The sequence below is a fragment of the Gordionus sp. m RMFG-2023 genome, chromosome 1 (assembly GCF_954871325.1).
Source record: "Gordionus sp. m RMFG-2023 chromosome 1, tfGorSpeb1-WG-v2, whole genome shotgun sequence".
Taxonomy (NCBI): Eukaryota; Metazoa; Nematomorpha; class Gordioida; order Chordodea; family Parachordodidae; genus Gordionus; species Gordionus sp. m RMFG-2023.
In genome coordinates this window covers 28175-55024 of record NC_088775.1, presented here as the reverse complement: position 1 = coordinate 55024, position 26850 = coordinate 28175, and the positions used below count along the sequence as shown (strand labels likewise).

At 26.4% G+C, this 26850-nt stretch overlaps 1 protein-coding gene across 1 annotated transcript; it reads left to right on the top strand.

Moving 5' to 3' along the window:
• Positions 1–3630: 3630 nt before the first annotated feature.
• Positions 3631–25255, top strand: LOC135922413 (D-aspartate oxidase-like). Its single transcript, XM_065456797.1, has 8 exons — positions 3631–3846; positions 3892–4012; positions 4066–4154; positions 4197–4317; positions 4468–4596; positions 6036–6115; positions 18888–19005; positions 24512–25255. Exons 1-8 carry the CDS (start codon positions 3668–3670, stop codon positions 24791–24793), a joined length of 1119 nt encoding a protein of 372 aa, XP_065312869.1. The 5' UTR covers positions 3631–3667; the 3' UTR covers positions 24794–25255.
• Positions 25256–26850: the final 1595 nt, after the last annotated feature.

The following is a 26850-nucleotide window of genomic DNA, read 5'->3' as shown; positions in this document are numbered from 1 at the left end:
AAAATGAATAAAAATCTCATTCCCTGTCATTTTTGACGGGCTATCTACTAGTTTAATTGAATAAAAATAATAATATATATTGATTTTTTGGAATAGAAAAAAATTCTATTTAAAATTATATATAATAAAAATAATGTAATATGTATATTTAATTGAGCATTACACAAAATATTTAGCAGGGATAATAGAGCAATGTTGGATCCGACAAAATGGTAAGCTTTTAAAAAAGTAGGATCCTTAAAAATTGTATTAATTTACTTAAATATTAAAAAAGTACTTTTTATATTTTTCAGTTAGCTAGACAAAATATTCATCAGAGATAAAAGGGCATATTTTGCAGCCCGACAAAATGGATAGATTTAAAAATACATAGGATGCTTAAAATAAAATTTATTTAAATTATAAAAAAATATTTGATTTTTTCGAATAGATATAAAATCATATATTAAATTATTTATAATAAAAATAATGTACTATGTATATTTTTTTGTGCGTTATACAAAATAATCAGCAGGGATAATAGAGGTGGATCCGACAAAATGGTAAGCTTTAAAAAAGTAGGATCCTTAAAAATTGTTATATTAATTTAGTTAAATATTAAAATTAATGTACTTTTATATTTTTCAGTTAGTTAGACAAAACATTCATTAGAGATAAAAGGGCATATTGTGCGGCCCAATAAAATGGATAGCTTTAAAAATACATAGGATGCTTAAATATAAATTATAAAATAATAACATATTAAGTAAATTCTAACAATTTATTTTTTATAATGCTTAATGATTTGCTTTTTTTGTATTATGATCAAGGTTATAATTATATTTTGATTTTATAAATTTATAAAATGCTTTTATAAAAAAATACTATTTAAAAATAAATTAAGACTGTTGGTAGGATCATCTGTTTGTATCCTGTACTATCCTATTATACACTGGGGAGACATCCCACAATTAAGTGGGCACTCCACCACCCCATAGAGGGTGTCTCCGGTGAAGTGATTTTGCATTCACTGTTTGGCAGTAATTTACCCTATTGTCAGGGTCCGTTTTATTTAAGAGGAATTACGATAGTTCTCATGAATAAGCAAAGATTCACTAATAGTAATTTACCCTACTGTGAGGGCTTGTTAATTTAAGAGAGCTTAAGGTATATCTTGTGGATAAAGTTAGTATCCACTGAGGATAAAGATATATTAATAGTAGGGCAAGAATTAGAAATTTATATTTAGTAAGAAAAAAAAAGGTGTTATTAAATATATGTATATAAGAAATAAATAAGTAATAGTGATATAGGTTTTAGAAGTAGACTAAATGGAAATAATTGGTAATTTGAGAAAAAATTTTTAGAGATATTTGTTATGTAATAGAAAAAGAAAGCAGACGATTTGATAAATTGATAGAAGAGAAGGGAAAAAGCTGACAATTCAGTTTAAGGTTAAATAATAACATGATGAATGTAATGTTTTTAAGATTAGGATAAATTGCAAGGTAATTAAAATAAAACTAAAAAAGGGGGAAAATAGAAGGTATAAATAATTATATTATAAAAATAATAAAAATTAAATTAAAGGAATTGATAAGGTATCGAGAAGTAGTGGTTAATAAATAATAGAGATAGGAAGAAAAGAATGAGATAATAAAATTTAGTGATAAATGAATTCACTAAGGGATGGGAAAAAATAAAGAAAGAGTTACTTATAAGGGTTGGAGATTATAAGTAGGATAAGAATATTTAAATATTTGAATATATTTGGTTATCTTCTTAATTATTGGTTATGAAAGAAATATATGAGTATAATTGTGATATCAGTACAGACAAAAAAAATATATAAGTTGAGTATCTTGTAGAGAAAATTACATTAATGTGTAATTGATAATATGAGATAAAAATTGATAAGGTAATCTAAAAAATAAAGAAAGGAATAAGTGAAATAAAAAGTTAGCCTGAATCTTGAGAAATGAAGAGACATTGAAATTTTAATTATTTTTTATTCACTCTTATTCATATTCAGAAAGTTGAGGGAATATCATCATCCATTTTTCCGCAGAATTTTCTAGCCCAAAAATATTTCCATCTGTTTATATAAAATAAATAAATAAAATCAACAAATAAAAAAAATAAAAATAAATACGTACCGATGACATGACGTAGCAATGACATGACGTCACGATGACGTAGTGAGGACATCGGAAAATTATAATATAGATAATAGATCTATAAAATTACTAAATAATATAATATATCAAATATAATTTTTTATAAAGTGAGTAATTTTAATTTATTTATCTTAATAGTAAAATATAGTTATAAAACTAGTGATTAAATCATAAATTAAATAAAAATATTAAAGCACAATCAGTGGAATATTATATGTCGTAGATTTACAGTATATCTAATTTTATCAATTATCATATGACAATCAAGTAATTTTTACCAATATAGCGAGTTATATATTTTACAGAAATCTACATGTTGATAGGGACATCAGAAAATATCTTTTAAAGATATTGTGGGAAAATATAATATGAATATTATATTTTGATATTATTTTTTCCTTAAAATAAATAGATGGCGTTAAATTATTGCGTGCAAATTGTCGCTATATTTATTTTCAAGAGCATTGATTAGTAAAATGTGTTAAATTATTAACTGTAATATATTCTCTAACTGTCAAACATGTCTGTAAAAGTTAAATTTTACCTAGTATTTTGTAACTAATTCTATATAATAGAGGAATATCAACTATATGAGTACTTACTTTTTATAAATAAATTTTTTATAATTGTTTGGAATAAATTATTACCATGCTTTTATATTAATGTATATACAAGTAATTTATTATATTTTATATAAACTAATAAAAATGAATTTCATATTTGTTCCAGGCTTATTTTTTTTGTAAAAATATTTTATGACTATATATAGACTAAGATAACTTGGCGGAAGGCCGGACAAAAGCGGGCCGAAGGCCCGCCCAAAAGAGGGTTTGGAGACAAAGTCCCCACTTATTTTTTAATTCACCACCACCTTTATGAAAATCCTGGCTAAGCCTATATAATGGCATATAAAATAAAATGCAATATTAGTTTTTCCAAATATATAAATAAAGAATTTTTACACATCACAGGGGTCACCCAGGCCGTGATGTTAGTATTACTATTTTATTGCTTGTGCCTGCCCTAAGCGACCATGATGTGTGAAACTATGTTAATCAGTGTCGTGGATATCAAACAACACGATAAGGAATAATTGTAACTCCGTTATACTCTTGAATATACCAACAATTCCGTAGAAGCTGATGCATATAGATTTTTTAAGATCTATGGATTCGTTTTATTGATAAAACAAGTGGATTCATTTCAGTGGAATGTGAGTTGCTAAAATTAATGAAAACTAATAATTTAGTAAATATTTTGAAAAGTTGGAGTGCGAGATTGTCGAATAATAGACAGCAATTGATTTTGGCATATATTTCGATAATAACTATATATACTTTCCACATTATTACAGGTACTATTTACTTAAATATTATAATAAAGTGCTAATACATTTTTCAAAATAGTATTTAGTTAACGACGTCCCATGTTTTTGTTATAATTTAAAAATTTTATAAATATATTCCTTGTTGATAAAAGTGTTAAAACATGTGTAAAAATTATTTTTAAAAATGAGAATTGCAATCATAGGAGCGGGTGTAATTGGCCTTTCTACTGCAACAGTTTTACAATCTCATTTTAAAGATGCTGATATTACAATTATAGCTGATAAACTAAATAAAAATACACTAAGTGATGGTTCTGCTGGCTTATTTAGGCCATCACATAATGTAAAAGAGGAGTATGAAAAGTATATTTTTAGCAATATTCAAAGATTTATTATATAATTATTTAGAGAAATTTACAGAAATTCATTTGCCCATTTTTTACGAATATTTCAGTCTGAAGAAGCAGGAGAGTATGGTGTACAAATGGTTTCAGGTTACATAATTGCTGAAAAATTAGAATTTGTTGCTGTAATATATTTAAAACTTTATTTTCAATTTTTATATATAATTTTATATTTTAGGATTTATGGTATAAAGATTTGGTATTAGATTTTCATTTTTTAGATAGCGAGGAACTCAAAAAATTGAATTTAAACAAAAAGTATTGTGCATCATAATTTGATTAAATTAAAGATTAAATATATATGTTTAGATATGGTTGTTTTTTTACTTCTACAGTAACAGAATGCAGGAAATATTTACCAAAATTGTTAAAAAAATTTCTGAATAATAATGGTCATGTCATATTAGCTAAAATAAATGGCTTACATGAAGTTTGTTAATTTAATTTTTTCCATATAATATATTTTTGGTTAGTAATAAATAAATATGGATATTTAAACAAGGATAATTAAATATTTACAATAAGATTAAAAAATAGAACTTGTAGGAAAGGATGTAAAAATAAATTTATTTGGTTCTAGATCAACAAGCTACCATATAACACAGAGAAATCTGAATACAACTTTGTTATAAATTGTGCAGGTCTCAATGCTGGTCAAATTATAAATGATAAATCATCAATGATTCCCATTAAGGGCCAAGTAATAAGGGTAATATAATTTTATTTTATATCTTTCCCTCAATGCTTATTTTCATTTTATTTTTCATGTTTCTATATTGGCTAATCAAATTCAAAGTTATTTACATTTTTAGTTCATTGAAAAATTGTTATTTTATATAAAACAATATATATTTTTGTGTCATATTTGTTTAATGAATTATTAATTTACATATTGCTAGGACTGCAAATCCATCTAACTTGAAAATTATTAAAGATATTTCTTTTTCATTTATGGTTTATTAATATGTTTTGGCAGGGGAGTAAGCCAGAGAAAGCCTCATATTTTAATCATGTGGATATCTATCATATGTCCAAATGATACAAATCCACAAATTTTTAACTGATTTGATCTTATTTTTTTTAATATATTCATACAATATAATCCTATAACCAATACTGATACAATATTTGATTAATTTTTATTTACCTTCTATATTTGACAATGCCATAAAGAAATCAATATTTTGTATGCTAAATTTTTTAAAATATATACAATGGGAAAAACAAGAAATTTTAAAATTTCCCATTTCTATTGATAAAGACAATATTTAGGGCATTCAATCAAAATAATGATTTATCCCCATTTTTTCAAAAATATTCAACTTAAAGCTGTGTCATTTTAATCAGTGCTGCTAAAGGGAGCTTTTATAAAGAAAACCACCACACATCAAGGTGCCAGCTGGCTACCTAAGGAAAGTAATGAGAGCCAAGCTAGATGGAAATTATGATCACTAGTTGGCAACTAGAAAATTAACAGACTTAAAGGCATTGCCTTTGCACAGTGTATAAAAGATATGCCAAGCAATGCGAGAATAAAGCCCACTGCTGACCTAACACTGAGAATCAACAGCAATCCAGCTGGAACCACTTGACACTTTGTCGCAAACACCTTCTTTAGTTGCATGGTCAGAAACACAATTGTTCTGTTGCCTAACCTGGATGAATTCAGTGCTTTAAAATATAAAGTCACAGAAATTATGAAGCATCCAGCATTTTAACATGTTGGTGCTAACTATCTTTGTGAGGGTGTAGCGGGATATACAGATAAGTTGTCTGGTACAAGCACTCATTTGGCAACTTATAAGAAGATAGCAGAAATGTGTGGGGTAGAACCTAGCAAGGAAATTATTGTGCTGATGTTATGGCCAAAGAGGAACTTGAGGAAGAAATATTTAACCCTGATGTTATTGAAGAGGTTCCAATGCAAATTATAAAATATAACTATAAAATGTATGATTGGAAAGAATGAATGAACACATTTGATACCTCATAGATGATTTAAAATAGAGTCGATGAGGAATCCCTTTTAGGTAAAATTTGACCAATCCTATTTTGGCATTGTCAAGATAATCTTCATTTTAAAAAAATCTTGTTTTTTTTTATTTTGAAGAGCATTTCATACTTTGATTTTATTATTTTATTTTATAGATAAATGCCCCTTGGATCAAGAATTTTTGGTTTCTCAGCGAATCATTGGAAAATGATTTTAAGACCTACATTATTCCCACGTAAGAATCATTAAAGATATTATTTATATTACCGTATCATACCGTTATAATAATAATTATTATTTGTTATCTGGGTAACAAATCATCATTAATATGATTATATAAACAAAAAAACAATTATTATAAATTGAATGTCCTAAAATATATAGTATAAATAACCTTTAAATTTTGTGTTTATCGTGGAATTATTTGGTCGCTTAGTTTACAATTTCAGAAATTAATCTAAAAAGTCATATCCCTGTCTTGTCCTACTAACCTAGAGGCAGGTTCAGGCCAGCTTAGCTCTTGAAAATCTCTGATCCAGAAAAAGTTTGAATTTTGAACTTTAAATTTTTTTTGCAAATTTATAACCCAACCGGTAAAAACACGTCTGTCCAGCCCAGTCCAAAATGGTCGTGCCGATTTGACCTCTAATCCACCCAACATTCTTGCTGATCTTCCTTTTCCTAAGGCCGAGAGTTCTTCCAACTACCTAAGAAATCATTTCTAATTTCGGATCGGAGTTATGAAAAATTAAGTGGGAAAATTATATTATAAGCAAGCTTGTGCAAAATAAGATTTTGCACTGAGTAAATAACTAGAACTTTATAGTGTTGTTAAAATTAGATATTAACAGATACATAATTACTTAATTGTAACTAGACAGTTGTAACTAGAAGCTTACTTGTAGCTAGTTATGACTACCTACTTTATTAATACTCAAACTCATTCTATATAAATATTTAAATTTAACTCGTAATTCTAACTTTTTTTAAACTACTTATTATTTAGAGATGTAAATTGTATCAAACTTTGACAACACTACTAACTGTTACTTTGACAGTAACTTTTATTAACACTATTAAAAACACACTGGGAAAAAAATTAGAGTAGCTTCAGTCTAAAAGAGAATATTTGTCCAGTTCTATTCGGGTCGAAGAGAAAGTCATTCCGATAAATATGAGTTTTGACAGATAAAACTCTATAGCAAGATCGCTATAAATTTATCCATACTTAATTTTTTTTTTTTGAAAACTAATTTATAGCATTTCCTTTAAAACTTCAAAACAGAGATGCTCTAATAGTAATTCTTATGCCTTAATTTTTTAACCATCCTAATCACTAAGATTCATTTTTTTTCCAAAAAGTGAACATTGAATGGTATAATACTCAGGCCCACGATTATATAGTAATAATTTTTCTCCAAATTATATTGTAAAGCTTCCCAAAAAATTTATAAGTTAATTACGTTTTTCAAAATCAAGTTTGATCGTAAAATTTTCATGTTTTATTCTGTTAAAAACTATTTTTTATTTTTACTTAAACAAATAATTGCGAGCATATTCTTACAATTTAAACAATTTTACAATAAATCAAAAAAACACATGATAATAATTGTAAAAAGAAAATAATTTCAGCAGCACTCACGGACGACAGGTCCTAACTGTAAAAAATTTAGCACAGTGGTCGCTTACAGATAAAAATGACTCTGGTTAACTCCTTCTTATATTCAGCCGCCTTGCTTAAAGAAGACTTCAGTAACCATTTTTTTAAAATATTAAGCCTCCTCACTTTGGAGCGGTAATTCCTTTTTTTAATATTTAATTATAAACAAAAACTCTTAGTATAATTTAATCAATATAATCATTTTTCAATAACACGATTTAAATATCTTTATACAAATACGACTTATCTTAACCCTAACAAGAATATGTGTTATATATTATACTATGGAATATGATATTAATATTCTAGATTTCATCTTCCTTTTTATCTTTTGGCGCGTTATCCTCTTTTTCCGATTCATTAGAATCATATTTTTTTTTTTACGCGTTCCCCTTTCTTTTTGAGCTGTTTTGCTTCTTCCAAGTTCTCAGTCTTGGCAATAATTTATCTTTGTTTAACTATAAATTTTATATTTTTTACTAATAATTTTAGCTTTCATGAAGCATCTGTGCCCCATTTGCTCTGGAATTGCACGTTTTAAACCCACCCTACATACAATTATGAAATAACAACTCTCTCTACTAATCTTTAATCAAGTTGTGTCTAGAGGTACTTTGAAGATCTCATCTCGAAGAATGGAAATAAGAAAAGCGCCATAATGCCTGATTATATTTATTGTGAACCTTGCTTAAAATTGGGAGATAATCATGCAAATCAATAAATCTGATTTTAGGAATGGAGTGAAGAAGAGCAAATGGAAGCACAAATGCTTCATGAAAGCTGAAATTAGTAAAAAAAAAATTAAATTTATAGCTAAACAAAGAGAAATTAAAGTAAGTATTGCCAAGACTGAAAACTTGGAAGAGGCAAAACAGCTCAGAAAGGAAAGGGGAACGCGTAAACAAAAGATATGATTCTTTAATGAAAGACGAGGTCTGACAATTTGATGGAAAAGGAGGATAACGCGCCATAAAGATTTAATCGGAAGTTGAAACATGCTCCAGAATATCACTCATCATATCCCATATTGTGTAATATATGAACACATATTATTGTTATTATTTATATAAGTCATATGTGTATAATATTACACACATTATTGTTGTAAGTATGATTAGTTATTTAATCGTGTCATTGGAAATGATTATTATTGATTAAATTATATTATTAGTTTTTTTTTATTAATCGGACACTGAATATAAAAAACGGGATTACCAAAGTCCTCTTAAGTAAGGCGGAAAGGAGTTAACCAGTTCCATTGTATCTATAAGCGACCTTTTAGCTAAATTTTTTACAGTAAGGTCTGTCATATTTTTTATAAAATAGTTTAACTAAATATGCTCGCAAAATGGCAAATTTATCTTGCATTCTTGAACCCACATTCTGCATAGATAAAAAAAACGCCGCCCTGACTGCAAAACTATAGTCCCCTTTATATCCAGCGAACCCTTGGTCTGGGATTTTACTTTCATAGACCCTCTTGCCCCTTTTAATAATATACATAACCCCTCTTCTCAGGGCTGAGTCAGTGAAAAGCCAAAAATATTCCCACCTGATGGGCGATAACCGCACTTTGTCACCATCGGCTACGTCATCCTGCTCCTTTGGGCAAGTCGCTTTGAATCATCTCAAAACGGTTTCGAAAAATGCATAAGGAATAAAACATATATCTCTCCTTTGTATAAACTTAAACAAGGGTATTCAAATACCGTGATAAAATAATATATTCAATATTCTTTCTTTCTTTCTTTCTTTCTTGCAAAATTTTCAGGCTTGCTCAATATTATTCTAGTCGAGCTGTTTAACAAACACTAATTTTTGTTCGCAAGAAATTAATTTATTTTTTTAGTTTTTATTAAATATTAATTTTTTTTTCTGCCAAAGTAAATATTGTTTTTTTTTGAGTTTAATTTATTTTTTAAAATAACCTGGCACTTAAAGGATATTACCGTAAAAAGGTAATTAAAGTATTTTAATAATTAGCTTTTACTTAATTTCCTATTTAAATTATATATTTTTTTTTACAAATAATATTGGTATAAGGTAATTTTATTTTGTAAAATTAATAAAACCAAGGATTTCTTCCAAAAAATTACTTAAGCCGGAAGTTGAACGAATTCTAAAAAAAAATGGAACGAAATTTAAATTAACACAAAAGTAATGTTTAGACCCTTGTTCCTTTTATGAGTAAAATCTTCTGTGCGTAATAATTTTTCTGGATGAAATATTGAGTTAGCTGTTTTTAAACTACGTTTAACAACTTATAGGAACACTAATGAATTCCTTTTTAGATAAACGAAGGAAAGATAGAGGAAGAACGAACGAAAGAAACGATTAAATAAATTCTCTTTTTGAAATTCTTTAAAAAAGGGTGAATATTGTTAATACTAAAGAAAATATCAATGAACTAAATAACAATTTTTAAGAATATTATTAATATAGTGTGTATAGAGTTGAAAGATTTGAGCAACAACCATTGTAGAAGATAAAAAAAACCATAGTTGAAATCGAAATAAATAGATGATAGATAAAATAATGAAGGGTATGAAGATTGAAACAAAATTAACATTCCTTTATCAAAGTAATAATATACTAAATTAATATTATAAAAAGTTTATAGTAAAAAATTAATAAAATTAAAATTAACTAAAAGTATAATAATATTCACAAAATCTCAAATATATATATTTTTTCCTTTAATCATCACCTCGTATACATAGTCTATAACATTAAATAATATCCTAATTAATCTTCTAGTTCGAATAAGACATTTTTTGCTTAAAAATATTCATCTGAATATTACAACTAGTGTTGTTAAACGGCTGGCTCTATTTGAGCTGATTTTTAAAAACGGCTAGCTTGGTGGACACATATTAGTGAAATGTTGAGTCTTTACCAATATTTTTCTGGCTAAAATATTGAGTTGGTCGTTTTTAAAAGTCGCCTCATCGAGCCGATTAACAACCCTGATTACAACAGTACGATTTCAAAGTAGGGTAAGGATTAGGGTTAGAATTCACTGCTAAAAATGCATAATATTTTTGAACAATATGTACTCTCTTAACTTTTAAAAGACCTTCACTCATATCTAATAGAACTACTATTCATTAGCCGAAATCGAGCCTTGTTCGAATGATCTATGTTTTAAGAAAAATATTCTGATTAAAACCAAATAAAAAAAATAATATTATATTTAACCGACGTGATAAAAACGGTTACAGCCGCTATTACTATTATTAAAAAATGTTAAAAAAGCAAATAAGCTAAAATGGCTGACAAAATGGCCCCTATAAGTTTGAAGCGAGAGATTTAAAAATACTAAAAATTTAAACTTTACAGATTAGACAGATTTTACTATTTAAAGTAAATTATTTAATATTTAAAGTAAATTATTTAATATTTAATTAATTTGATATAAAGAAAAGTTTATAAATATTAGAAAATATATAATTTTAGTATTAAATATTTATATAAATTAATAATATAATATAATATTGAAAATACATATTTATTTAAATTAGATATAAAGAAAAATATGTAAATTATGATGTAAATATATTAAATTGTAAGATTATAAGATTTTATTAAAATATAATAATTAATATAATTTATTTAATATATTTATAATATAAATTGCATATTTTAATATTATTAACATATTTAATAAATAGAATTTATTCAATATTATATATATTTTTTATAATAATTCATAACAAATTTTTCTTCTGCATTAGATAACTTATCTGTTTAATAATAAAAATATAAATCAATTTTTTTGTAATATTTATTCTAAAAAAATAACCTAGAATGGTAAACTAGGAGTCATTTATTTACCTCCTTTTCTGTATATAATTTCATGAGACTTGTAGCTGGGTAGAAAATAATTTGAGGGTAAATGGAAAATAGATATTTATTATTTCTATAAATATCACATTTACTCATATATTTTAATATTTTTTGTTATTTCTAATGATTAATGAAATCGTTAATTTTTTTTACTAGGAACTATATAAAAAAAATTTTTACAGTAGGTATATATACTTATTATTCCTTTAAATATCTGATTAACATTTTTTTTTGTTATTTCTAATGATTAATGGGATCGTTGATTATTTTTTCTTACTAAGAACTCCTTTGATAAAATTTTTATAGTAGGTATTTATACTTATTATTCCTTTAAATATCTGATTAACTCATTTTATTTTGTCATTACTAAAGATTAATGGGATCATTGATTATTTTTTCTTACTAAGAACTCCTTTGATAAAATTTTTATAGTAGGTATTTATACTTATTATTCCTTTTAATATCTGATTAACTCATTTTTTTTTGTTATTTCTAAAGATTAATGGGATCGTTGATTATTTTTTCTTACTAAGAACTCCTTTGATAAAATTTTTATAGTAGGTATTTATACTTATTATTCTTTAAATATCTGATTAACTCATTTTTTTTTGTTATTTCTAAAGATTAATGGGATCGTTGATTATTTTTTCTTACTAAGAACTCCTTTGATAAAATTTTTATAGTAGGTATTTATACTTATTATTCTTTAAATATCTGATTAACTCATTTTTTTTGTTATTTCTAAAGATTAATGGGATCGTTGATTATTTTTTCTTACTAAGAACTCCTTTGATAAAATTTTTATAATAGGTATTTATACTTATTATTCCTTTAAATATCTGATTAACTTATGGATACATATTAATTTCTTTTTATTTCAAGTATAATTTGACAATACAAAACATTAAATTATTATTCATTATAAAATTTTTCTAATTAAAAATTTATTTTATAAGAATTTAATTACATATATCAGGTTAAATAAAAAAAAAAAATTTTATAAAAGTGCGCGAAACAATAATAAAAATGATAATTTTGAATTGAAATAATTTATAAAAAAAATATAACGACAATAAATATAAGTTATACAAACTGATAAAAAAATATACAAAGGAAGAGTTTAGTGCACCAATCAGGCATTCCAATCTCAAGAACATTATGTGATTAGTATTATGAACTTTTACCATATAAAACTCTCCACAAATGATGATATAACAATAGTTGAGGAACATAAATAGATTTTGAAATTGCCATATACCATTTCAGCCAAACCCAACTACAATAAAATAACTTGGATCAACAGTAATGATATTTTTTTAATGATTTCAAAAAAAATATAAAACAAATTGATTAGATGATGGGCAAAAAGTCACCAGTATAAAAAAATGAGCTAAACACCAATAAATTTTTTTGAATATAAATATCTGGATGTTTTATCCAAATATTCAATGGGACTATATAAATTTCCACAATAAAGTATCATTATCTCTCTTATTTTATAATCTAATAAGATATATTTTTTTCTTCTTTCGGTAACTTTCGCCCATCATCTAATTGTATCTACATAAGATCCATATCTTGTTCTATATTTTTAATGATATCAATAAATAAATAAATATTGGGGTGAGGATAAGGAACGTATTCCTCTAAAGCACGATTAAATCCTTCAACGTGGTTATTCGTCCTCACCCCTCTAACATCAAATGTGTTCCACATTTCATATTTGAACTTGGCATTACTGTTAATCCAAGTATTTTCAAAATAATTTAAAAAATCTAAAATAGAACTTAATTGAAAAGATCTAGCTTGGTTAGTTAACTCAATCATTATAGATGGCACATCCCTTTCTAATAAAAATGGGATGGCCATTATAATACGAAAAAATTTATGAATATAAGGATTTCGCCTGTGGGCCATTCCACGTCAAATCGATCAAAAAAGGCTCATTTTCGACCGACCCCTTTTAAAATTGTTAAAAAATTTCTGGAATTATTTAGAAGGGTACATAAATGAGAAAGCCGTTTATTTTAGCTCGCTAGCACACCTGGTTCTTGAGATATAGGGGCTTATAGGTACAAAAAAGAGCCAATTTGGAATCTGTAAAATTTTTAAAATGCTTATATCTCAAGAACTATTTATAGTAAAAAATAATATAATATATCATATTGTAGGTAAAAAAAATCTCTAAAGGACTATTAAAATAAAATAAAAATTGGAGCCAATTTGAGTCTTTAACTTCCGGTTTACCTATAATGCTTTACCTGTATTTTAAGCAAAAAAGGGAGTTTGTTTTCGAAATTTTTTTATTGCTTTTTATTTAGACACCTTTTATAAATATATGTATGATGTCAAAACCTTGGCGACGCTATCGACTCTTCCAAAATATACATTTTTATCAAAAATCGTAAAAAAAATAGATGGCGCAAATGTTTAAAAAAATATTATTTCTAAAAATAAAAATATTTATAAGAAATGCGATAAAATTTTCCAGTTCTGCTCGCCCCCTTCACCATCCTTAAATTTTTTTACATATTTTAGATCTCTGCTTTACTACTATAATAGCGAATGGCTTTTTGGCACGATAATGTATAACAGCTGCATTAAAAAAGAATTTATATTAGACATATTATCGATTATATTTTACGATAATAATATTTTAAAAAATTAAAAGTTTAAAACAATCTCTCTTTCTGTTTAATATAATTTTTTTTTCCGATCAGATTAATTTTAAACAAGCCATATTCTAGGTTCAAATTAAATAAAATTTTATTCTATATAAAAGATGGATATACCAAATATTAAAATATCAAGATGTTGTAACCCATTTAATTTACAAAAACATGCATATTATCGCAAGAATCTAAGAAAGATTCAACCTTGGATGACCAAAAAAAATTTACCAATCAATTTAAATATGCTAATATGCTCTTCATGCCGACAAAAATTAGCAAAGCTTCCTTATAATGACAATGATATTGATTCTCCTCCTCATATAGTTAATCAAGAGGCAATTGAAAACATTAATATATCCCTACAATCAATTGGGGAATCTCCCATTAAAATAAAACACTTACGAAAGAAATATCCAAAGAAAAAAATATCTAGCGTGAAAAAAGTTTTAGCGACTAAAATTATACCATTATCTTCATCAAATGATGAAAAATTCGATGAAATTCTCGATACCTTAAAAATCAATTTCCCACAGCTTTCAATAACAAACAAATATAGATTATTAACATTATTACCATCAAATTGGACAGTAAGAAGAATTATAGAAGAATTCAATATTTCATATCATATGGCGATAAAATCTAAAGGTTCAATAAAAGAAAAGGGGGTTTTTTCAACACCTAATCCTAAACCCGGCAAAACAATAGATGCCGCCACCGTTGATATTGTCAAATCTTTTTATAACAATGATCAATATAGTAGATCGATGCCTGGGAAAAGGGATTTTGTAACCATAATAAAGAACAGTGAAAAGATTCAAGTCCAAAAAAGATTAATTTTAATTAATTTACGAGAGCTATATCTTAAATTTAAAGATATTCATTCAAATATTAAAATTGGATTCTCTAAATTTTGTGATCTTCGTCCCGAGAATTGTGTATTTGTTGGCAGTAGTGGTACTTATCTCCTATATTATGGAAGATGAATATGAGAAAGAACAAATAATTTTAAAAGAGAGATTCGACAAAGCCCGTACTATACCAGGGACGCAAAAATTTCATGCTTTTTATCCAATTTCTCAGGATAAAATTGAAACAAAATTTTATTCTAATTCAACAGAATCGCAAATATTAAATATAATATTTCACAAATTTTTTAATTATGGAATGAATATGATTGTCTATCTCTATTTCTATATTTCTATATTATTAATATGAATGAATAATAAAAAAATTATACGAAAGATTTTATTATTGGAAATATATTACATTATTAAGTGTCTAATGGGCATTTACCCACACTGCCCCTCAATTTATTTAGTATATTTAATAGATATTATAAAATATTTTTAGTATAAAAAGTGAAAATATCCGTTTATTGATAAGTTCGCAGCAAAATTTTAACCAAAATCCGTAATTTCATTAAGCGCCATCTATTATTTTTTTAAAATTTTGGAGTCGATAGCGTCGCCAAAGTTTTGACATCGTATATATATTTATAAAAGGTGTCTAAATAAAAAGCAATAAAAAAATTTCGAAAACAAACTCCCTTTTTTGCTTAAAAATACAGGTAAAGCATTATAGATAAACCGGAAGTTAAAGATTCAAATTGGCGCCAATTTTTATTATTTTTTGATAGCCTTTTTAGAGATTTTTTTTACCTACAATATGATATATTATATATCTTTTTACTATAAATAGTTCTTGAGATATAAGCTTTTTAAAAATTTTACAGATTCCAAAGTGGCTCTTTTTTGTACCTATGAGCCCCTATATCTCGAGAACCATGTGTGCTAGAGAGCTAAAATAAACGGCTTTCTCATTTATGTACCCTTCTAAATAATTCGAAATTTTTTTAACAATTTTAAAAGGGGTCAGTCGAATCGTGATCGATTTGACGTGGAATGGCCCCTGTGTAGTTGGGTCAGGCGATATTCTTGAATGCGTCTTACGATGCATTGACAGAAATGGAAATAGCAACCCTTTACAATAATTCTTAGAAAAATTTCCTTTAGGGCTAAAAATACGCCATTTTCAAAATCTATTATTGCACTTGGTGGCGAAAAAATTAAACCTAATGATAAGCAATAATTTTTTAATAAATAAAACATTCGAATATATGTATTTTTATATTTATCTGGTAAAAGAATATACGCACAGATAATTAATGTATTATTTATAATAATATTTATAGTGTAAAATTGTTTAAATAGTTTAGGGGCGGCATTAAACTTGCCATCTAGATATATTTTATTTGCCAAACAAAGGCGAGATAAAAGTATACGAGTAGAAAAAATAAATAATTTATTATTATCATTACAAATTAAAAAATTATTATTAGTTATTGTGACTTTATGTTCCTCAAGCAATGCTATATCAGCATTTGTGCGAGGTAAAAATGGCCGCGTCGATTGAATAACGCGTGCCATGATTGTTTTTACCGACAAAAATGTCGGTAAGGTTTTAGGATGTCGCATCGCAAAGGAATCTAATTTCCTTTCGCGCCTAACCTTTTTATATATTTTATGTAAGCTTAAATATTTATTTAATATTGTTTGATTTTTTACTTCATTTAATGTAAGTAAAAGTTCATAATACTCTTCATCATTATCATGATTATGTTGCTTAGTCATCATAAAATGAGTACCTAATATACCCCTTCCCTTACAACTTTGTAAACGACATTTATAAAAAAATCCTCTATTGCGATGATATAAATATTTATTTGAATAGATTAAATTATTATTAAATTTAGATTTTATAAATTTATACGAATAATCTTCAATACCTATAAAAGATAATTTCCAGATAAAATTAGTAGCATATTTTAAATTTACTTTGGTTGGTTGGAGGGATCATATTATTTGATGCTAAGAATAAAATTTCCAGGCTAACAAGATAGCATATTAGTAATATATTATATAATTTACCTTGGTTGGTTATGGTCTCAAATGTTGCTGGAGAAAATATTTCAGATAAAATTTTAAAATAAAGTTAGAATTATATTTTACTTTGTGTGGCTATAGATTTAACTTGTGTTATTTCTAAGCAGGCAGGAGCTATAATATAATTATTTTATATAAGATTAACAAAAAATATATCTGTACACTGTTTAGATTTTTGGTAGGTATTATTTTTAAATATCCCTTTCCCTGCACATGATGGCCTGGTGCATTTGTAATACATAGTAGTATTATAACTATCATATTTTCTAATATAAGGTAATATTTATAAAGTAAAAGTATATATTGAGCAATCAGCTTGTTAAATTGAGCATACAAATTTTAAGCTTAAGCAAAATTTAGCAAAAAGTCATGCGAAAAAATCCCTAATTATGGCTGAAAAATAGTAAAGGCGGTACGATACGTAATACTACTATGTATTACAAATGCACCAGGCCATCATGTGCAGGGAAAGGGATATTTAAAAATAATACCTTCCAAAAATCTAAACAGTGTGCAGATATATTTTTTGTTAATCTTATATAAAATAATTATATTATAGCTCCTTCCTGCTTAGAAATAACACAAGTTAAATCTATAGCCACACAAAGTAAAATATAATTCTAATTTTATAATTTATAAAAATTTATTTTATAGCTGATCCCATAAATGTAGATAGTATATCAGTAGCCACTCAAAGTAAAATATAATTCTAACTTTATTTTAAAATTTTATCTGAAATATTTTCTCCAGCAACATTTGAGACCATAACCAACCAAGGTAAATTATATAATATATTACTAATATGCTATCTTGTTAGCCTGGAAATTTTATTCTTAGCATCAAATAATATGATCCCTCCAACCAACCAAAGTAAATTTAAAATATGCCATCTTATTAACTTGGAAATTTTATTCTTAGCATCAAATAATATGATCCCTCCAACCAACTAAAGTAAATTTAAAATATGCTACTAATTTTATCTGGAAATTATCTTTTATAGGCATTGAAGATTATTCGTATAAATTTATAAAATCTAAATTTAATAATAATTTAATCTATTCAAATAAATATTTATATCATCGCAATAGAGGATTTTTTTATAAATGTCGTTTACAAAGTTGTAAGGGAAGGGGTATATAAGGTACTCATTTTATGATGACTAAGCAACATAATCATGATAATGATGAAGAGTATTATGAACTTTTACTTACATTAAATGAAGTAAAAAATCAAACAATATTAAATAAATATTTAAGCTTACATAAAATATATAAAAAGGTTAGGCGCGAAAGGAAATTAGATTCCTTTGCGATGCGACATCCTAAAACCTTACCAACATTTTTGTCGGTAAAAACAATCATGGCACGCGTTATTCAATCGACGCGGCCATTTTTACCTCGCACAAATGCTGATATAGCATTGCTTGAGGAACATAAAGTCACAATAACTAATAATAATTTTTTAATTTGTAATGATAATAATAAATTATTTATTTTTTCTACTCGTAAAAATAACTTTTAGTCTAATCTAAATCATTTTATACCTATAAATACTTTTTTATAATCAAATTCATATAATTGTGCAATTCCTCCTGAAAAATACATTCAAATTATTACCTTAATTTAGTCTTTTAATTGCTAGAAACCTAATATTTTCCAAATAATATTAAGAGACGATATAAAGTAACTAATTTTTATGGAAAGAGTTTGTTTGATTTATGTCATAGCAAAAATTAACTATGGCTCTCAGTTAAACAGTTTAATTAATATGATAATCACAGAACACGCATTCTGCAATAAGCAAAGCTTTTTCTTTGGTAGCTTTATTGGGATGAATTAAAATGGCCTCAGAATAATTTACTTAATAATGGTATTCGATATATTTAAGGACTCAAACCGTAGTGTTAGGCGCAACGCGTGACGAAGGCGTGAGCGATGATACCGTGTGCCCAGAAGATTCCGAAGCCATTATGCAGAGGTGTGCTGGATTAGTTCCGAGCGTTAAAGTATTTATTTTTAATTATAAAATTTCAAACTCATTAAATATTCTTACCCAAATATATTTACCAGAGTTGTTAAAAGATACCTTTTAAATGGATCTAGATACAGATACATCGTCTAAAATAATATCTAGGTACAGATATTTTGATCAAAAATCTATCTAGATACAGATACCACATTTTTATATCTAGATACTTGTATCTAGATCCTTTAACAACTCTGATATTTACCTAAAAATTTATACCTTAATTATACGGAACATAAAAGATAAAAAATATCTTATTGCGAACCGAACCTTAAAATTGCGCGAATCAACTAAATTTAAAATAAAGGCCATCTTTATTTTGCAAAAATATCATTTTTTTCCACTAATTCGCGCGATTTTAATTTTTGCCCAAAAAATAGACTTGAATAATCATTATAAGAAATTTGGCGCCATCTAGAATCACTTAACATTATTTTTGCATACTAGAATTTTTATTTAAATAATATTATATATTGCAGATTGATTATTATAGAGTTCTAACTGCTCTAAATTAAGTTATGATAAAAATATTATTCTCTTTCAAAAAAACGTCATAAAATTAATTTTTAATGTTCTTTATATAATAAAATGCAGACTTTTCTAACTCCATCTGGCTCAATATTTTAATAATAATTATTTCTTTGATCGCAAAATATTGACTTTTGTTAAATATAAAAGTATTTATGTTCGCAATATGAAATCAAGAAGGTCGATTTGTTTAGCCAATCATAAAACTGTAGTTTTTATCACCTTCTAATTACAAAAATATTTAATTTAATCATAATTGTTGTGAAAGAATCTAATATTTGCAGAAAGCGTAGGCAAGCCATTGCTACACCAGAGTCTTCTCAGCGTTACGAAAAGACAAAATTCTCTCCTACAACAAAAATATATTTATTTTACTTTAATATAAAAGTAAATGTTAAATCATTAAATTTAATTCTTCTTCGTTTTATGCCGATTTCCAGGTTTACCGTTACCCAGGTGGGCCATTTTTCCCTCTGATTTTTCTTTTGTTTTTGACGGTCCTTAGCATTAATATTTGTAAGATTCATGTTTCTCATATCCGCCGGTATACCATTTGTCCGCGTCATCTTGGGCCTCCCACTAGGTCTTGATCCTCCTACTTCCATCAAGGTGCATCTCTTCCAGTCATCTTTTGTCATACGTTCCACATGCCCAAATAACCTTAGTCTATTTTGTCACTTTGCCACTCCAATCACTTCTATTCCCATTCTTGCACGTAATTCCTTGCTAGTTTTTTTCTCTCTTTCAGAGGTACCCCACACATTCATCTAATCATCCCCACCTCTCTTCTTTCTAATTTGGCTTCGTGGGTCTCTATTAATAAATGATTTCGCCAAAATGTAATTTTTTTATAACTCTTTGAAAACAAATTACTCATCCTTTTTGTTCCTTATACAATTTAACTTTCTCGCCCTTATATTCGATTCAAATCACACGATTTTGAATTACGAATAATGAACTTTCAAATGATATTTTTCAGAATGGGTACCATTATATTTGCGTAAAACTTTTTTTTGTTTCTCTTAAGCTTTCAACTTTATTTTGGTGTTAAGCTCTCTTTCTCCACTTTATTATTCATGATCTATCTCTTTTTATCTCTGATATTCCCCCACCTCAGTTTCCTTATCTATTCCATTTGGATCTTCCGCCTGAGTATCGCATCAAACATTATATTAAAAATCGCAAATAAGTTTGCGATTCCTATATTATTAAACACGGTTGCCTATACGTTTTCATTTCTTTCGATTCGCATTGTAAATCTCAACAAACTCTAAATTTGTGAGAACTATTACATTAAAATGAAAAATGATTTGTTTTCATGAATTAATAAATATTCTCAGCTTTGTAAAATCTAAAAATTATATCTTTGTTTACATTTTGTGGGGGCGTTGGAAGAATTTTCTAGAATTCGAAGTAAGTCCACCGAGTGAAAAAAAAACACTCATCGTGAGAGCAATTCAGTCCATGATATTTTTCTGGCTAGAAGTGAAAGTCTAAGAAGTTTTAATTTTCTCTTTTTTTCTGAAAATTAATAGCCTTATCTTACCGGTTAGGATAGGGAGAAAAATAATAAGTTAACATTCTTGTTTCTTAATCTACCAGATTATCGCTTTTTACTTGTGACTAGTTTTGTTAAACGTTCAAAACGGCTAACTCAATATTTTAGCCAGAAAAATATTGCCTAAGCCTCCAGATTTTGAACATATGTGTCTAAACCTTTGTTCCTTCTATGAACAAAATCTTCAGGCTTGCATAATATTTTTCTGGATGAAATATTGAATTAGCCGTTTAACAACACTACTCGTGACTATTAAGTAAATTATTTAAAGTATCATGACACTCTATCAACTCGGGTATTAAATAATGGCGTTATTCATTATTTTAAAAAATATTCTCCTTTTCCAGAGAAAAACTTCCAAATTCTTTTTCTTGTAACTTTGCGATGTTTTTAATTTTTTTTTAGATTAATTCTTTTAAAGGACGTTGTTTCCAGTTTACATATGATTTTAAAACATGATTGATTCGCAGTTGTTATTTGTACACAAACATTTTTATTTTTTATAGGGGAATGTAAAAAAATGTTCATAAAATTACTTTTATGAAATTTAATTTTTTATATATGGCAAAAATATATTTAATTTTTCATTATTAGGATAATTATGCAAAATCGTTTAATTTTTAAAACATTCATTTATCATGCTGATTAATTTGGAATTACTGGACTTTGAGGGATGTCATAACAAGTGACATTAATTCCCTAAAATACGAAATGGAGATCAAGGATCATACCAAGGCTACCAGAAAGAAAATTATAGCGACGGCGCCCAAGGAATGACCATGTTTTAGGTGTCAGTCGGAGGTACACATGATTGGTCAGTGCAACATTCACCCATGAAGTACTGCGCCCATTAAACCTAATTATCCGGCGGATATGGAGAGAAACACGAATAAAATTCCCGAGATTGATCCGTTCACTAGGATTATTGATCCCAAGTTAGCTGCTCGCCTGCCATGTTAGTGCGAAAGGACAAAGAGGAGGGAAAAGATTTGACGGATCATTAGATGAGTACTGATCTTAGTAACAAGGGGAACTATCGCCTACAAAGATTTATTATTATCTGCTTCATGTGATTCAGAGTTACTTGGTTGCCCTCTTCCTTCTTGGGGATTTGACTGTCCGATCAAGTATACCTCCGACTGACACCTAAAACATCGTCGTTCCTTGGCTGGCCATGCACGAATTTTCTTTGTCGGGAATTTTTAAGATTCAATATCGTGGCCTTGGTAGGAACCGTGATCTCCATGCCAGTATTCTAAGGAATTAATGTTACTTGTACATGACATTCTTCAAAGTCCAGTAATTTTGAATTAGTCAACATAATGTAGGAATATTTTTTTTACCATATATAAAAACGTCAATATCAAAAAGTAATTTATGAACATGTTTAAAATTCCCCTAAAAAAAATAAAATAATAAAATGTTTATGGACAAATCACAACTGCCAATCTATGAATCACGTTTTAAAATCATACGTAAACTGGAAACTACGCCCTATTAATCTAAAAAAATTAAAGATATCACATATGTTACAAGAAAAAAAATTTGAAAGATAATATTTTTTAATAATGAATATAATTTAATATCCAAATAGATAGACTGCCATGATACACTAAATAATTTACTTAGTAGTCGAAGCAAAGATAAATTACATTCATTAGATAAAACTTTGTCCATTTTAAAAACCAAAAGTCTCAAAAAACCACATCGACTTGGAATTAAGCAGAAAGTTTTTATTATAAATTTTAATTATTTTTTCCAAATTTTTCCCCTTGCTCATTTCTTATATTTCTAGAATACTGAATATTTTTCATCGATTAAATTATATATTTAAATTTTCTCTGCCGAACAAATTATATTTTATATGAACGCAATAATTATATTAATAATAATATTTATCAATTTGGTAAAAATAATTATGATTTATAATTTATGCATCAATAAAACGAACTACTTATCGTCATTAATTTATCTGATTAATAAAAATTAAAATTTATTAAACACAATTTTAATATGATTTTAATCATTAAAAAAAATTAAAAATATTTAAAGACACCATCTAGCGGAAACAATATTATTTTTTTTAACTTTTATAAATTGAAAAAGATTTAAAATCAGTTTTTTAATTTTTATAATCTTCCATACTTTCTTAATCATCATATTATTTAACAAATGTATCGTTAAAAGATGAAACTGCTTATTTAAAACCTGAATATTTAAAATGAAACATTAATTATATATACGAAAACTACGATGAATGCAGAGATCAAAAAAATTCAATTTCTATTTTCTTATTTAATTTAATAACAAATATATAGCTCTTATAGTTGACATATTCCTATATATATAAATTTTTTATATTATAATTTTTAAAAAAAATATAGGTAGCAAGATAAAGAGCCCTTACATCACAACTTAAATAATAATATACAAATTAGAGATCTGCAAAAGTAGGCTCGACCCGTACCCGGCCGGATTCCGGCACTGCCCGAAAATTTATCAATTTTATGTTGAATTTTTTATGTAAACTAAAAATATGTGATTTTTATTTATAGAAAGTAGACGCCACAATAACATATATCGTTTGTTTATTTTGAGTAATTATAAAATTAATTTTTATATTTAAATACGGGCCGGGTCGGTTAAAACTTTATAAAAAAAATTTCGGGCCGGGTTGGTCTTGTAGATGCAGATCAATAATACAAATTATGTTTTTTGGGAACTTGTAGTCCCACCTCCGTTTTTATAGAATAAGGTTTTATTTTATTTTTTTTAAAATAATTTTTATGTTAATTTTCATATTTTTATTATATATACTAAATCCTTAAGAAAAGAAGAATTATTTTAAGGTTTTTACATATAACAAAATAAAAAAAAGAAAAATTAATAAAGTAAGAAAATATTTTCTATACACAATAATAATATCAGAAAGAAAGAAGTAAAGGACACTTCATAAAATATACAAAAAATCAGTTTTGAGCTAAATAATATGTTATAATAAAAAGTTCTACATGGAAAATATATTATGATATGATACTAAGTATATTTATGTTAACGTGAATGAATTGAACACATGATCAGAGGATCGGCTCAGATTAATAAAAAATAGTCATTTTTGATTCCACCCGGCTCCAGTTTTTAAACTTTGGTCATTTTTCTAATTCGACTCGACGGTTTTTAATATTATTTAACCCGGGCCTAGTTATCTTAAAAAATCCTTGATTATTGGGAATTAATTTTGTTTATGTTTTATAATGGAAGTGGAAAAGAGGGTAATGAATTTTTTTTAAAAGATATCAAATAAGTTAAAAACTGATTTCTAAAAAACAAACTGTAACAAAAAAAGGTAAAATATATATTTATAATGCCACATCATATATTATATATATATATTAACCAGTTAGCCCCAATTTTGACTGAATGGGCAGGCCTCAGACCTTACAGAAAAGAAACCTTACACACTTCTTCGCCCAGAATTGAACTGGAACCGCTAAAATGTTTAGCTGGCAATTTCGATTTTCCTCAATATTTAGCCGAATCTCGCACGATAGTTATACACAATTACGGACATGGCGGAAACGGTGTTAGTATGTCCTACGGCAGCGGGCTTAGGGTCCTCGAATTAATGGAAAATTACCTGGTCGATAATAAAGATTATGATGATGATGATGGTCATTTTTGATCATAAAATTCAAACATTTTTATTTTATTTTTTAATGTTAAACATCACATTAATTTAAACCAAAACTTGTGCATAATATACTTTTCATATGTAAATTTTATATTTGGCATTTATTATATTAAACTCCGTCCTGCACCAATATGATATTTAGAAGATTAGATGTCTCCCTATATTTAAAACCCATATAAAATTTTTAAGAATTTGTATATCATACGTTTTTCAAAAAATTTATATACTTGACAAGGAGTTAATGGGACTTTTTTTTAAAATCCCTTTTTAAGCCCATTTGCCCAAAAGATCTTTTTATTATTTATTTTTCTTGCGAGAGTCAAGCTTAAACCAAGATTTTATATTTATTTATAAAATATTTCATATATCTCAAAATTTTAAATTTATAATATAAAATCAAATTTTTTTTAAACCATTTAAATTTATTAAATATATATTATATTAATTGTGAATTTTGTCAAATATTTTTTATAGATATGTTCCCTTTTTCCATTTACCTGCATTAAATATAATAATAAAAATATATTGAATAACAATAATTTTTAAAAACTTTTTTTATAATGTAGGCAGTATTGCTATGTAATGATGAAAAATTGGCAGATTCTGCTATGCATGCAAGTATATGCCTAAAACAATTCCTAATCATTGAGGCTTCAGTTTAATTTATTTATAATTTCTTCAAAGTTGAGCTATATTTCTTAAAAAAAATTAGGTTTAGGTAAGAGTTTTAGTTAAAATTAGGTTTAGCCGGAAGTAGAATTGTTAATAGTGTTGTTTTTGTAAAATAATTAATTGAGTATTAATGTTACATATTGTGTTTATTCAAATTTGTTATTGACTATTAATTTAAATGTTTTGTTACATATTGTGTTTATTCAAATTTGTAAAATAATTTATTGAGTATTAACTTAAATGTTTTGATTGAAATGTTTTAGTATATATACCAGACGATTATTATACATATGATCATTATTATTTTATATTTTTAAAGTAGAAATAAAATTTATTTAATAATAAAAACTAAAACCATAACTTGTTTCATTTAATGGTTTTCTTTAAGAATGACTACAAATTACCAAATATAATAGTATGCAGAGATCTATCAACTATTTTTAAATAGCAAAAGGTAGATTATATGACATAATATGGCTAGTCCAGTATTTGACTGAAGAAAGACTAAAACGATTATGAATCTTCCGATTATTTTTATGTCCATTATTGCTTTTAAGTTTCCTCCATTTATTAAAATTATTGATTTCAAGAAAGAAGCACGCGTATTTATGCTACATTGTTAGCTCTTTTTCTTTTTGGCATATTTCAAAATTCTTTAAAATGATGGTAACTTTTTTTATCTAGGCATTAACAATTGATTTTGTAGCGTTTTATATAAATATAAAGTAAAATCATCAGAACTTTCTATCGTAGAGCGAGAAAGTTCTCGCTTCGTTTGAAAACTAATGATTTTACCTCGTAATATGATAAGTATATAAGGATTAGAATGTCCATTTGTAGATGGAAAAATTCGAGAATATATTTATATCTTCTTCATTTTTTTTGTTAAAGGGATTCCAATTTTTATCCAATGGAAATAAGAAGACACAAATCAAGTCTCAAATAAGGGATTTGCTATACTCTTAAAGCACTTCATCTTTATTTTAAATAGAGATTATTTTAATTATAATTAAAAAAATTGTTAAAATTACAGATATCATAAAAAGAAATGTTTGTTTCTTGTAATAAGGGAGTCGTAAGATTTTGAGCAATCAGAGTCGTAACAGAAAATCCTAAGAGAAGGAGGTGGCAAGACATAATTTTTATATAATATTTATCACGCGTAGTGTTGTTAAATGGCTTTATAAGCAGGAAAATATTGCCTAAGCGTTGAGAATTTGCCAATAGATGTCCAATCCTATGTGCCATTTTCTGGATAAAATATTGAGTAGGCCGTTTTTAAATATTGGCTCAAATAAACTTTTAACAACACCAATCACGCGTTGTTATATTTTTAAAAAGGCTAATTAAAAAATTTCTCATTACATTGAGAATAG